The sequence below is a fragment of the Phaeodactylum tricornutum genome, chromosome 1 (genome assembly GCF_000150955.2).
Source record: "Phaeodactylum tricornutum CCAP 1055/1 chromosome 1, whole genome shotgun sequence".
Classification (NCBI taxonomy): Eukaryota; Bacillariophyta; class Bacillariophyceae; order Surirellales; family Neidiaceae; genus Phaeodactylum; species Phaeodactylum tricornutum.
The window spans coordinates 2,337,529-2,351,586 of NC_011669.1; the positions used below are offsets into that span (position 1 = coordinate 2,337,529).

General features: G+C 48.9%; 5 protein-coding genes across 5 annotated transcripts; 4 read left to right on the forward strand and 1 right to left on the reverse strand.

Annotated features, from left to right (window-relative positions):
- The first annotated feature begins 691 nt into the window (after positions 1 to 691).
- PHATRDRAFT_43214 (predicted protein) lies at positions 692 to 6,029 on the forward strand. Its single transcript, XM_002176925.1, has 2 exons — positions 692 to 884; positions 980 to 6,029. Exon 2 carries the CDS (start codon positions 1,009 to 1,011, stop codon positions 5,980 to 5,982), a length of 4,974 nt encoding a protein of 1,657 aa, XP_002176961.1. The 5' UTR covers positions 692 to 884; positions 980 to 1,008; the 3' UTR covers positions 5,983 to 6,029.
- Positions 6,030 to 6,480: 451 nt separating this feature from the next.
- On the forward strand, positions 6,481 to 7,296 carry PHATRDRAFT_43215 (predicted protein; the record flags this gene model as incomplete). Its single annotated transcript, XM_002176926.1, has 2 exons — positions 6,481 to 6,558; positions 6,637 to 7,296. 2 exons carry the CDS (start codon positions 6,481 to 6,483, stop codon positions 7,165 to 7,167), a joined length of 609 nt encoding a protein of 202 aa, XP_002176962.1. The 3' UTR covers positions 7,168 to 7,296.
- A 1,531-nt stretch (positions 7,297 to 8,827) lies between these two features.
- Positions 8,828 to 9,064, forward strand: PHATRDRAFT_8890 (predicted protein; the record flags this gene model as incomplete). The annotated part of the gene is made up of 1 exon (XM_002176927.1): positions 8,828 to 9,064. The coding sequence occupies one exon, from the start codon at positions 8,828 to 8,830 to the stop codon at positions 9,062 to 9,064; it is 237 nt and encodes a 78-aa protein (XP_002176963.1).
- A 668-nt stretch (positions 9,065 to 9,732) lies between these two features.
- PHATRDRAFT_43217 (predicted protein) lies at positions 9,733 to 11,319 on the reverse strand (the record flags this gene model as incomplete). The annotated part of the gene is made up of 1 exon (XM_002177461.1): positions 9,733 to 11,319. Exon 1 carries the CDS (start codon positions 11,305 to 11,307, stop codon positions 9,733 to 9,735), a length of 1,575 nt encoding a protein of 524 aa, XP_002177497.1. The 5' UTR covers positions 11,308 to 11,319.
- Positions 11,320 to 12,004: 685 nt separating this feature from the next.
- Positions 12,005 to 13,912, forward strand: PHATRDRAFT_43218 (predicted protein; the record flags this gene model as incomplete). Its single annotated transcript, XM_002176928.1, has 1 exon — positions 12,005 to 13,912. One exon carries the CDS (start codon positions 12,005 to 12,007, stop codon positions 13,910 to 13,912), a length of 1,908 nt encoding a protein of 635 aa, XP_002176964.1.
- Between the last annotated feature and the right edge of the window lie 146 nt (positions 13,913 to 14,058).

Here is a 14,058-nt window from a genome sequence, read left to right on the forward strand (position 1 = left end):
TGTAAGATCTAAAAATACAATCTGCCCAATTTCATACGCTGGATGCTATCAAAGGCCCGATATTCGCAGAACCGTCATTGGATCGACTTACGGTATATAAGCGGAGTCTTTTTTCTTTTTCGAGACGTAGATTTGACAGTCAAGTGTAAGCGAGAAATGATCGGCGCCCCGGGCTTAAAAAGCTTCATTGCATCAATGATGTCAGTCTAAAATTATGTTCGTGGTGGGGTGATATCGTCCGTCATTGACATACGCGAGGAGGGGAAAGTGCATAGGAATTATCAGTCGAGGCTTGGAATCCTTGTGGGTACAACAGTATTACTTAAAGTTCTGTTGACAACAGAACTGTTCGAATACGTCAGCAGAATTTTCTCTGGAATTCGTATTAGCAATAAGAATTATGAAGTATTGTTGAAAATCAGAACTTTGCAGGTCATATTTGGTACCGTATCTTACGCCTGTGCAGATCGGTTAAGTCTGTCGCTGTAATGGTACGGAGACGAGGTTTTGAAAGACAGAAATAGACCCATGAACAGTACTCCAGTTTTAACTGTAAACGCTCCAATTCGTTTTCGTCGAGAACATCTGACTGTGAATATGTTGACAGACTACAATAGTTCCGTAGAGGTCCATGCAACTGCATCCGACCTCAAATGCGGACTTTTTCCTTCTCGTGCCTGAAACGTGATGGGAAGAATTGAATCTTCCAATGAATCTTTGAGATCAGCGAGGTCCGCCCAGAAACACGGGACTTGATGCGAATGCTTTCCGTTTCGGGTCGTTGAAGACTTGTTTCTTGATAAGAGTGAATACGCAATCTTCTACCACAAATCGGTTGGCTCACTTTTCGCCAATGGCTGTACTGAACGAGAACAAGAAAACAGGTGCGTATGTGTAAGGCGAATCTATCACTTTTTCTGCATAATTGTGGCGTCTTCATCCTAACAGTGCTTTCCTTCTCGGTCTCTTGGTTCTCAAGAGAGTTTGTTTGACCGAAACTAGAGCGAAATGGCACCGCAGCAACGAATCGAGGCCGTGCTCGACAAGGAAGGTACAACTCCGGTCCTTCCTCTCCTTCAAGCAGCTCAGCATCTTCTGAAGCCTAACGGTTCGATCGTTGGCCGCGATGTGGCCGACACGATCCGCCCTTTATTTCGAACTTTTTGTTCGGCTATTCCGACTTTCTACGAGGAAGCAAAAACTAAGCCGGCTCTCGCGAGTATTGATGGACGCAGCCCCATTTCACATTCTCGCATTCACGAATTTATTGTCAACGAATACGGCCCCACCCTTCATGCTCTCGGGTTCGGACGAGGCCATCGAATCGCATTGGTCTTGCCGAACGGGCCGGAATTAGCCTTGGCGATCGTCGCTACCGCTCAATACGCATCCTGTGTGCCCTTGTCGGCCAACGGCGCCGCTAGCGAGTTGAAAGCCGATCTGCTGCGTGCCGGGGTCGATCTCGTCGTCGGTCCATACTCAGGTCGTATTCATAACGATTTTATCCAAAACTCGCAAGCAACCGACGAGCGCTTCCACGTCATGCCATGGACGGAAACAGACTGGAGCATGTTTGCAGAGATCGAACAAACCGCTACAGGTTTGGGAATCCCTTTTGCGGGGTTGGTTCCGAGTCCCTACGAGTCGGGTATTTTCAAAATTGTTACCAACGCAGCGACGGACACTCTGCGATTCTCCGATCGTCACGAGATTATTTGTCCTATAAATCGAAGCACCAAGGCTTTTTTGACCAAAGAAAACACCTTGAATGATGAGGTACTCGTCTTGTTCACATCAGGAACTACCGGTAACAAAAAGCTTGTCCCACACCAACTCGGTGACATCTTAACTGCAGCAACGACGATTGCTTTGAGCTGGGCTCTAACTCCCGACGACGTCAACTGCAACCTCATGCCCCTCTTTCACGTCGGAGGCATTGTCCGTCAGGTCTTTTCACCCCTCGTCTCCGGCGGTTGTGTAATTTGCTGTCCTAGCTTTGATCCAAGCATCTTTTGGCTGCTACACGTAACAAAACAAGCCTTTACTTGGTACTACGCCGCGCCCACCATGCATCAATTGATTTTGCAAACGGGACAAGCAGACGGGTTCTTGGTAGAAGGCAAACATTGTCCACCTTTGCGAATGATTGCCAACGCTGCTGGGGGGTTGTTACCCTCGTTGGCACTGCAGCTACGGGATACATTTGTCGGTGCCACCGTGCTGCCATCCTACGGAATGACCGAGTGTATGCCAATCAGTTCTCCGCCGGCAACTTATCAGTTGGAGAAACCTGGAACGTCGGGAGTGGCTGTGGGACCGGAAATTGCTATTCTCAATACAACGACAATGAAATCGTTACCGATCGGAGAAGATGGTCCAATTTGCGTTCGTGGTGATCCTTGTTTCCGTGGTTACGGAAGGATTGCCAATGATTTTTCGGAGGCCGTGAATGACACATTTATGGCTGACGGTTGGTTCAATACCGGTGATCTAGGACACTTGGACAAGGACGGCTATCTCTTTATTACTGGCCGTTCGAAGGAAGTCATCAATCGCGGGGGTGAAATCATAAGTCCCATGGAGGTCGAAGAAGCGGTCCTTAGCCATTCCGATATTTCTTTGGCAGCTGCCTTTAGCGCTCCTCATGATGTCCTTCAAGAAGTTGTCGGTATTGTTGTGGTTATGATGGCAGACCGTCCCCGTCTTGATCTAGCCTCTCTTCATGAGTTTCTGGGAGAGCGATTGGCAGCCCCTAAATGGCCGCAGTGCTTGATCTTTATGGATGGTTTGCCCAAGAGCCACACTAACAAGCTTCTCCGTGTCAAGCTTGGCAGCCGACTGGGGCTGCCTGAACTCAGGGATGATATGCTCGCAATAGATCGTACATGGGAAGGCAAGTGTCCACCGCAGGGGACGCCGTTGGATGTTGCCATACCAGTTTTTCCTGTTTCCGTTTCGGCCGAGGAAATCGAAGAAAAGCTTGCCAGTATGTTGGTGACCACAAAAAATCAAAATTTGCGGGTAATTCCACATAGCACCCGGACCGGGTCCCTCGTTTGCTATGTCTACAACCTTGATCGAATGGATGCAATTTTGCTAGCCCGCAAGGCTTTACCAAGATATGCGGTACCCAGTCACTTTGTTTCGCTTGACACAATCGAGCTTTTGTCGGGAAAAGTTCTGCCTTCTCCGAGTATGAAGGATGCCGTGGCTTCTCTTCTCCAACGCTCGTCAAGCGCCAATACAATTGATCCTGTAGTCGATAACTTGCAGAGCTTGTTTGCAGAGCTTTTGTCTTTGGATTATCTCCCTGGGCCTGAAGCTAACTTTTTCCACATCGGAGGAAGTTCAATGTTGGCGTCACAGTTGGCTAGCAAACTTCGAAAGCAATTTGGGATAGCCTGTAGTGGGGCTGAAATTTTCCACAGTACAAACTGTAACGACCTTGCCAAGCTTATTTACCAACGAAGCGACGACTTTGCGACGATTTCACCAATAGATTCGAAATTGAATGATCAATCAGGCCCAAGCGGACGTGTTGTTGACGACCATGGCGCACCCTTCCCCTCAAAACGTCTAGCTATGGATGGTTCATTCCTTCGCTCACTATTTCAGCTTGTGCCTATTCTAATTATATTTCCAATTTGGCAGATATCGCGCTATATCCTCTTTTTCTGCTTCCTACTCTGGTCGATTGATGTTGTTCCTGGTACCCGCGATATCGGAACCTTTATTGCTGCCTATTTGGCATTTCATTTGTGCTGGATTACTATAACGCCGCTCGTGTTTGTTGCCATCAAATGGAGCGTGATTGGTCGCTACAAAGCAGGGCGCTACCCAATTTGGGGTAGCTACTACTTACGGTGGTGGTTTGTTGACATCTGCCGCAAACTTTTTCTTCGTGGCATCTGGGGTTCCAACGAGGTGTACCTGAACATCTACTACCGCCTACTGGGGGCCAAGATTGGCAAGGGTGCCCGCATTAGTCTAGAGGCTGACTTGGCCGAATTTGACTTGGTAAACGTTGGGGAAAACGCCGCTGTAGAAGATTGCACGCTAAGGGCCTTTGGAGTAGACAATGGTGCCATGATTCTTGGACCGGTGCATGTCGGAAATAACGGCAGTGTTGGAGCGAAGTCAGTGGTCGCTCCCTTTACTTCAGTCCCTGACGATGGTCACCTCGGACCAGTGACTTCGAGCTATGAAGTAGGAAAAGCTCTGGACTTGAAGAACAGACAGTTTAATCGTCGATGCCTGGCTGAGCCCAGCATTTGGCTCCAGGTTTGTCTGGGTTCGCCGATCACCTTTGCTGTAAACTGCTTTGCTCAAATTCCCTCGTTGCTGATCCTTATATGGATGCTGAGATACAAAGGCCAGCGTGGCGAGGAGTTCTTGACTCTGAATGATTTAATGGAGTGGCTTTGCGATCCTAAGCGTATCCCGTTCTACATTGGAATTCGTGTTGCTCGCAATATTGTGTCTCCTTTTTTTTACATGGCGGCTGCCATTGTTGCCAAAAAGACTGTGATTGGCAAGTTTACAGCCGGTCCGCGTGACACTTGGTCCAGCTGGTCTCTGTTTCGTCACTGGCTAGCTGCAACTTTATTCTCTCGTAAAAAAATTCAGGCCGTCACGGATTTGATCGGCCGTCACTACGAACTTGTTAGTGTCTTGTACCGTCTCCTCGGTGCCAAAGTTGGAAAACGTGTTTTTTGGCCGGGCTCACAACCTGTGTTCACCGGTGAATTTGATTTGTTGGAAATTGGCGATGACGTTGTCTTTGGCTCGCGTTCTGGTATTTTCATGACGACAGACACTTCATGCGAAAAGGTTGTTTTGTGTGCCGGTGCCAATGTTGCTGACAATTGTGTTGTCCTTCCTGGAAGCGTTGTCGGCAAAAACGCTGTGCTGGGGTCAAACTCTGTTTGTCCACTCGGATGGTACTTGCCCGAGGGTAGCGTCTGGTTTGGATCTAAGGGCTGCGAGCCCGATTGCCTCGACAAGGGTGTAGTCACAGATTTCGATGGTCCGATTCTAGTCACTGATATTGACGTAAAGACGGTTCCGATGGTTGGAGATGCTACGACTCTTCGCCCTTTCGGTAAAGCTTTTTACAGAGGAGAAGCGTCTTACAGCGTTTGGCCCTTACATGTGATTATCGCAGCGACTCTCTTGATCAGAAGTATCCTGAGTGTGTTTCACACGCTTCCGTTGCTAGGTGCAATTCAAGGCGGTGGCGCCATTCTATATGGTCTTCCTCTTATTGACCGGGTCTACGATAGTCATGAGTACAACTTTTTCCACGTGTATTTTGCGATTTTGTTTGTCTTTTTCTTCACGCACGCGCTTCGCGTCGCACTTTGGCTTGTGATTGAACTGACGGCCAAATGGACTTTGATGGGGCGTCGAGAAGAAGGCCGTTACAACTATGATACGAGCTCGTACGCACAGCGATGGGAGCTCTATCAGCTTATTTCCAAAGTTCGAAAATTCAATCGTCTCAACTTTTTGGACTTCTTGTCCGGTACCCCTTTTATGGCTGCATACTTTCGGCTGAACGGAGGCAGAATTGGTCGGGATTGTTGCCTATTTCCTGCTGGGGCCGACCCTTTCATGCCCGAACCCGATTTGGTCACGATGGGCGACCGCTGTGTTGTGGATTGCGCTTCTATTGTCTGCCATTTGAACACACGCGGCAACTTTGAACTAGCCAGAATCACTCTAGAAAATGAATGTACGCTTCGTACACGTTCTCGTTTGCAGCAAGGCTGTTACATGGAACATGGCTCGCAACTGTTAGAGAAAAGTTTGGCAATGACAGGAGAAGTTATCGAAGCCAACAGCGTTTGGCAAGGTGGCCCAGCGTCATGGTGGTTCCAGTACTCTCAACGTAGTCTGTACATGGCGGATGAAGAGGAAACTGCCGATGAAAAAACCAATCTTTTGAAAGCTAAAGTGTCTTCGTACAACGTTCAGCTTTAGCGTTGGCGATGAGCTCGTAATCATTTACATTTTGACCCTTTACTGTTAAAAAATTCTTTTTACTGTTAGGTAAAAATTTTACTGTGCAGTGTAAGCCCTCCACTGTGATTCGCGAGGAATAAATGTACCACCCTGTGTAATGTAAGTACTGTAAATCCGTTATTTGACGTAGCAGTAACGTAAATAGTTAGTTTACGGTTGCATAATGTTATTTTGATGTTAGCCAAATTGGGCTCCTCTGACCGAACTTACATTGCTACATTAATAGGTACGCCTGGCCGCCACTCGCAAATTTCCTTTCGCGGTTACCGTTTATGTTCACTCTTGTTTTCTCTTCGGCGCCCAACGGCTTCCTGCGGGAAGCGAATCCCAAACCCAACGCTTCCTCGCCTCCAGAAGCACATTGACCCCATTTTCCGAACAGACATATCATTGGTCTGGAGCATCGCGGTCGGTTCTTTGTTTGAAGAAAGGCGTTTCTTGGAGAAATATTGAGAAATGAAGAGGGGCCGCGATCAAGTACACGCCCCGACAACTGAAGAGCTGAACGCAGCGATTTCAAGCATTCTTCGTAATGTGCGTAGCGACTTCGTCTTTTCGACGACGATATAATTGTTTACTGCATCTCAAATGTTGACTTATTCTATTCTGCAGAACGAATCGTCATCCGTCAAAGAGATTTGCGACCTCATCACAAAAAATCACAAAGGCTGGACGCTTCCTGAACGACGGGTGGCAAAGTTTGTAAAACGCCAGAAGCAGGAAAGCAAAGCTCAAACGGACGATGACGCGTCCCGAGTGAGTACTCCCAGTCTACTCCGAGCTCGGGGTGTGCTGGGTAGTGCTGTGAAAGGCACAAGTCGTAGTCTTCGCAAGGTCTTGTATATGGGTACCAAGAAAAAGGATCATGATGATGGGACTGAGCACTCAGAGTCGACTTCGTCGCCGCCCGTCGAAGTTGTTTCGTCGCAAAATTTGTTGCCGCCCTTGTCTTTCGACGATATGGAACCCGCTCGTATGCTAGATTTTGCGACACCGGAAAAAACAGAAACGAGGCCACTCGATGCAGAGGCGGCACCGGATTCGGCCGTCGATGTACCTTTGCCAACTGTGTATCACGACGACAACAAAGGCAAGAAGGACTCTGGATTTTGTCAGCCTTGTGAAGGCTGTACAGTTTTGTGATGGAACAAGTGTATGAAAGCGCCGGTGTAAATGGGCAGGTGCAGCCAAGCCGCCCAAACGACACCAGGTTCGATGATGTCGCACAGAGATGATGCGACCGATTACTGTCGTCCTTTTATGATGTGCTTCCACTTAGCCCTATAATTTTAAGCGATGGAGCAATGTGCGTAGTCTATGCAGCTGTGTTGCTTTTGTTCCTTGGCTACCACCCACAGATCACTACCGTGTTGGCTGAGATAATGTTCATGTAAGTTGCTCCTATTAGTGTTGCCCAATTATAAGACTTTGTTAAAATTGCAATGTATAATGTCCCGGACGACCATCCATCGCAGCGGAGGTGTAGTAGATATCCCAACAGAAATGCTTCGCTACGACGATTAGGAGAAGAATAGTTTTCTGTGAAAAGAAACATAACGCTGATAAAAATTACAAAACATAAAACTAAAGCAGAAAATTTTTAGCATCGAAAGCTAAGTGTAAGCGCAGTTTGCAAAACAGAGAAAACCGATCCCAAAACGAAAACGGAAAGAGCTACGGAAGCGGCCCACAAATATAGGTAGGCCAACACAATCTCAGTCTACAATCTAGCGATTGACTGTGAATGACCATGGCGAACGAAAGCCTCACTAGCAAACCCATTGCGGCCCCTTTTGAGTGGCTGGCAGGAGGCCTCTTCTTCGGAAAGAGCAAAGGAGGTATTGAAAGCATCGACTCATGTAAGGACGTTTCATCGTTATTGAAAGGCATCGAGGAAAATCTTGCTGACATTTCGGCAGGAGGAGCACCGGCTTATTCGAATGCAAATACTTCCTCTGCCACAACTGTCCCAGCCGAGCGTCAGCCCGAAGGCAACTCAACGCTAACGGCGCCGTCGCAGTTTTTGGCGGCTCGCATAGCTCGTCTGCGATTCTTGCTGTATGACGAACGGAGGCTTTCGTCTCAACAGGAATCGTGTTGGAGTACACCCGCCGTTGCGGCAGCTGTTCTGAAAGGGTTGACGAGCACACCACTGCTCGAACTGATGCCGAATTTACTCGAGCATATGTGTGCGCTACCTTTCGAAAGTCGGAAACACGTGACGGCCGTGTTTGCGTATCTGCTAGTATCGGGTTTGGACGGTTCCGACGCCGCTCTGTATCTTCCCATTATGGAAGACTTTCGATCATACGTGGAAGCTGAATATGATCGACTGATGCACATCATTGTTAGCGGACATGATGTAGCGAAACACGGTGCCTCCGATGTGTGTTTGCATTATGGTACTATGTACCGATCCTTCCTGAGGCATCCGTCGCTCTATCAGCTTCTGGTCGGCACGACTGCACGTGCCGAGCGTTATGTGTACCCATTTTTGGACAGCTACGTACATTTACCCAACTTTGAAGTGTCTAGCGACGCTATGGAGAGTCTGCGTTTAGTTTTCACGGCAGGAGGAGATCGTGTTGGTACCGAGGCCTCTCAACCTATGGCCGATCTAGTCGCCGACTTTTTCACTCGCGACTACGTCGCGATCTTTGACGAACGATTTAATCCCAAGCTCTTATCTGATACCGCCAATTACATGACACGCCGAGTTGCCTTGCAGATTTTGTCGACGCTACTCTTAACGCGCTCCAACTACAACGTCATGATACAATACGTAGCCTCTCGAGAGAACCTGATGCTGGTAATGAAATTGCTACGTGATAATTCTCCGCACATTACGTGGGACGCCTTTCATGTTTTCAAAGTGTTTGTGGCGAATCCAAACAAGCCACAGGAAGTCATCAAGATTTTAAGAGACAATCAGGTTAAGCTGTGTCGTTATCTGACGACCCTTCATCAAGATAAGGAAGAGAACGATACTCAGTTCCGGGACGAAAAGGCCTTGATCATAACGACTATTGAAGCACTGTAAACGTAGATTTTAAAACATTACTCCAATCCAACTTTTATACATAATCTATTTGGTACATAGTGACGTGCTTTCGCAGGCCAACGCCAAAACGCAAGGCAGAAATCGCGTAGAGAATGAATATTGCCGCTAAAGTCGCCGCACTTTTTGCTTGGCTCTGGATGATGCGTGTTACATCGACAACGGACCATTCCGGGCATCGCTTTCTAGGATCAACGAGATCGCAATCAGTACAGCTTTCCGTCTGATCAAGAAAGCATGCAATCCGCCCACGCTCGCTTTCGCTGATCGGAATCGCCCGCAGAGATATAGAAAAAGCAATACTGGTGGCGAATGCCGTCGCTAACAAAACAACAATCACGCCAGCGATAAATACAAACAGAAAGATCATAATCAACTTTCGTCGTTTGTCGCGGGTGTTGAGAATAGAGTAAGCGGATATTCCCCATCCGAGGAGAGCGAGCACGAGAAACATTCCACCCAGACTCAGAAACAAAGGACCGAGAAAAGACGCTTGTGTCTGAGTTTCCGTACTCAGTCCGGATGACTCGGCGTAGCCAAAGACATAACCAATCACGAAGCTGCCGAACGTCGGCAAGGCCAACCAGGCAGGAACGTTAGATTCACGGGACTTTTGAACTAAAGGTCGTGAGATTATTCCTTCCAACGTATTAATGTTTAACAAAAGCTACGAAGACAAAAGACGGGTGGTTAGGAAACATAAAATGGTAGGCGCTGCATCCAGGATCCATGACACCTACCAAACAAATCAAAACCAAACCCACACCTGCGTTGATCCAGTAGTACGCAAGCATCCACTGTTCCATGTTGGACTGAGCTCTATTGCGTATTCCTGTACAAGCTGTGGAATTGTATTGAAAGAGGCACCAATCCACTTCTTCGGCTAGTGACATTAGCGGCACGGCACAAAGGGTATTGAAAGATTCTTGCGGGCTACAAAAGAAATATCGAAACCATGCCATGGCTTTGTCCCGCCACCAGTGTTTAATCCACACATCCGTAACCCTAAAGTAGTCGAACAGACCAATGACGAATAGAATCTCGAAGGGTGCCATCCACAAGAGAACCCACAAATAGCGAATGGCGCCCATGAGGTTAACGTTCTGAATGACACGGACCGTCATGATGGCCGATACAAAAATGATAAAGGCCAAAATGCCCAAGCCGTAAACGGCTCCGTTGAGGTTCCAAAAGTTGAGAATGATTTGTATACGCTGCTGCGAATCCGCGGGAATTGTTTCGTTCGTGCCCAGATTCTCCGTAACATCGACGGATCGATCCACCAGGCCGTCGCTCAAAGAAACCCAACCAAGCCAAACACAAGATGCCATCTGAAGTACGGCAATAAAGCAGCTTAACAGATTGAGACGCGCCAAGATTTCGCGGTCCGTTGGTTGTGTAAAGCCGTAGCACCAAAAACATGGCGCTCTCGTAACGATGAAGCCAGCAATCCGATTCCAACTTGGTCGTTTGTTCATCCAAGATGGCAGTCGATAACCGAACACGACCAACGGAACGCGGCTCTCCATTGGGATACTACCGTTGGAATCGTTGACATCTTCCCGGTCGTGGCCGGCCTCACTGTCGTCTTCGTTGAAGCTGGCGTCACTAGCTGTAAATCCTTCCGATGCTTTTGACGATTCACCTCCGTGGCTATCTACGCGGCTTCGATGGTTCCGTTTCTGAAGATCGGATTCCACGTCGCCGCGTACGACATCGTACGCATCTACTTCCTCTTTCCTTTCTGAAAAATCCTCCAGTTCGCTGGCGACAAAATCTTCGGGTAGCTGTCTCATACTGCTCCGTTCCAAACCGTACAGTCGACGATTGGAATCTTTCGCAAAGGCGACTCTGCGGAACGAGGCATCTTTGCTCTCGTTAGGAGAATTGGAATCGGATTTGGAGTGCGGCAAGGCATTTAACATGGGCAAGGACAGAGTCGAACTCGAACTGTTTTGACTCCACAGACGGGGCCGAATGCCGGAAGCAATGTTCTGTCCACCGTTGGAGTTCCAGGGAGCCGCTGAATCGTCGTGGCTTCGTGAACGTGATCTTGGTGACGAACTCGCGTTCATATACTGCGACTGCGATCGAAACGGCAGGTGCCGACGACTCGCGTGTGGATTGGATGGTTGCAAGTGGGACTGGTGTCGTGCGCCCGACGGTGGCTCGGGAGCGTGTACCAGGTCGTGAATGGACCATTCCAGCTCGTCGTCCGAGTCCATGATGGCAGCCTGTCAATAGGTAATGTAACGGTAGTTGTCTTGACTCTGTCGCCATGGATTCACTGGCAAAAGAAGGAATTGGCCATGGCTGGGAGCCCCGCAACGATTGGGAACTCTCTGTCGAAGACGCGACTCGGTGATACCTGGAGTCCTAGAGTAACCCTGTTCGCAGTCAGAAAATAAGGGCTACAAGACACGAGTAGGTGGAGGTGGGTAACAGCAAATTGCCCTCCGACGACTCCCAGGCTAGAATCAAAGGGTTGAGCGATGGAAACGTCAAGGGCACGACACGAATCCCTTCGCGGAAGAAGAAAAAGTACGTACTCGTCCTCGACTCGAGTACAGATTTGGGACGATTCCAAGAAAAGTATGTTTTTGAAATTCAATTGGGATTCGAAGTGATTGTGAGATGCTAATATCCCGGCCCAACGAGACTCCGTGAGGTGACGGATGGAAATTCCCCCCTCGGCCATTCCCTGGGCACACCCACACGACACATTCCAATGTACACGACGACCTACCAAAGAGACCCCAATAATATTGCTACTCTTTCGTCAGTAACTGTAAAAACGTAAAACATTTTCTACAAACTCTCCATCGGAAGAGAGAGAGACAGAACTGTTTACCATTACCACATCCAGAAACTGCCTCTCCATTCCTCTCACCCATCAGTTGAGGAGGCGGAGCGTCACAAAATATGCACGAATGGCATGCTTTGTCGCTGACTTCTCCGGTTGCCAAAGACCTAGGCCAAGCCGACCAGTCGACCATATCCGTTTCCAATCCAGAGTTCCCCCTTCCTCAAGGCCTGTCCTTTCACCGATGCTTTGTTGACCAAGTAACACAGCAAGTGCTTGTCAAGGACATTCAAACTCGTGAATTCGTTTGGGAAGGCTTTGATCAACGCCGCCGCGTTCAGCGCTATCACCTTTCGGATGTCGAGACAAATCCACACGATCTCGACGAGCTTCCTCCCGAAAGCTTGTTGAGACTCCGGGACTTTCTCGAGTCGGCCACCGGTCTCAGACCGACGCATGCAGCCGTAGAGGAATTTAGTATTCGGAAAATGAAACGCTCGGGTGAGTACGCTTCGAACCATACCGTCACCACGTTTGAATCCGTTCAGCTTCCCGCCCTCGATGTGGATCAGGACAGTGGCTCCTACTTTGTAGCTCAAATTCCCTTGCTCCAATCAGCTGTTCAGCACGTCAACAAGCCACGACGGCGTCAAGCCAACTGTTGGGAACTCGAGTCGAATCGACATTCGACCGATATTGACATGCCCGCCCGATCGCTGCTGATCAAACGAAAAGACTTTCTCTGGAACTGGCGCAGCCAGATGATGGCTTCGGAAACCACTACCGATCTCGTTTTGGTCGTCAAGCTGTACACTCTGCCAGAATCGCGGAACGAGGCTTCTCACATTGCGGACGATGACCTATTTGGCTATATTCCGTCACCGCAAGATCGGATACCCAAACCTCCGATGCCATCCCTGGAGGAGGTTTTGACGATCGTTATTACTACATCTCCCATTAAAAGTCACCCCTCTACCGAACTGTTGGAACGCACCATGGAAACCTTTGTGCGAGCGGGAACGGACTTTGCCTACCGATGTCGCAAAGTCATTGTTTGCGACGGGTATCGCCAGGACGCGGCCGATGCAAAAGTCACCAAGAAACACACCAATCCGAAACAGGCCATGCGCAACGGCATTGTCAATCAAAATCAGGCCGAGAATTATCAAGCGTTTAAAAATGCTTTGAAGGAAAAGTGCGCGGCTGCTCCCGTCGACACAGTATTTCAAAACTGTACAGTCGAAGAGTTGGACTCCCGACACGGCTATGGTTTCGCCTTGCGTCACGCCCTCCGCGAATGTGTAACTACTCCCTTTGTCTGCGTGATTCAGCACGACCGAACTTTTATGCGTCCGACGCCTATGACGCACGTGCTCAACGCCATGTGGCATCATCCACGCATCAAGTACGTTGGGATGAGCATGCGTAGCAATCTGTTGTACCGGGATATATTTCTTGGCAAATACGGACGAGCCTATTTGGACGAACTCAATGCTTGCATTGAACGCCCGCCTGAGCTGCTGGTGGATGCGGCCGAATACGGTCCCAACAGCCGCTCGACCGAACTCATGGATTTCGCCACGGACAAGCTTCGCGACAATATCCTGGCGCTCACCGAGACGTACCGCGCCAGTGCCCAGGCCATACTGGAAGTTGAGCATCGACAAACATTAACCTCGTTACCCACACCGGGGAAGCACCAAATGAGTCTGACACCAACGCTATTTTGGTATGACAATATCCACGTAGTCGATACGGCCCATTATCGCGATTTTATCTTTCACGAGCCGTACCAGATGGTGGCTCGGGGGGGATTCGTAGAAGACAAATTGAGTCCGGTACTAAAACGAACCGTCGAGCGGCTGGGAATGCGGCAGGGTCACGCACGCTTTGGTTGCTATCTTCTTGACGATCATGCCGGAATGTTCTTTACGGGACATTTGGATGGAGGTAGCTACATGACAGCCGCGGCGAAAGAAACGTTCGTTTTGGCCCAAACCGACAAGGAGGAAAAACCGGAGCTTTAAACCATACCCGCTTGCAACGAGTTGCGCTAGGCAACGAACTACTCTAACGATAGATACTTATTCTGTGCATTCAGATGTAACAATTGCTTACTGTTAAATATAGAACGACACTCGTGACGTTTAAATCAGGTGGGCGCCATTTCCCC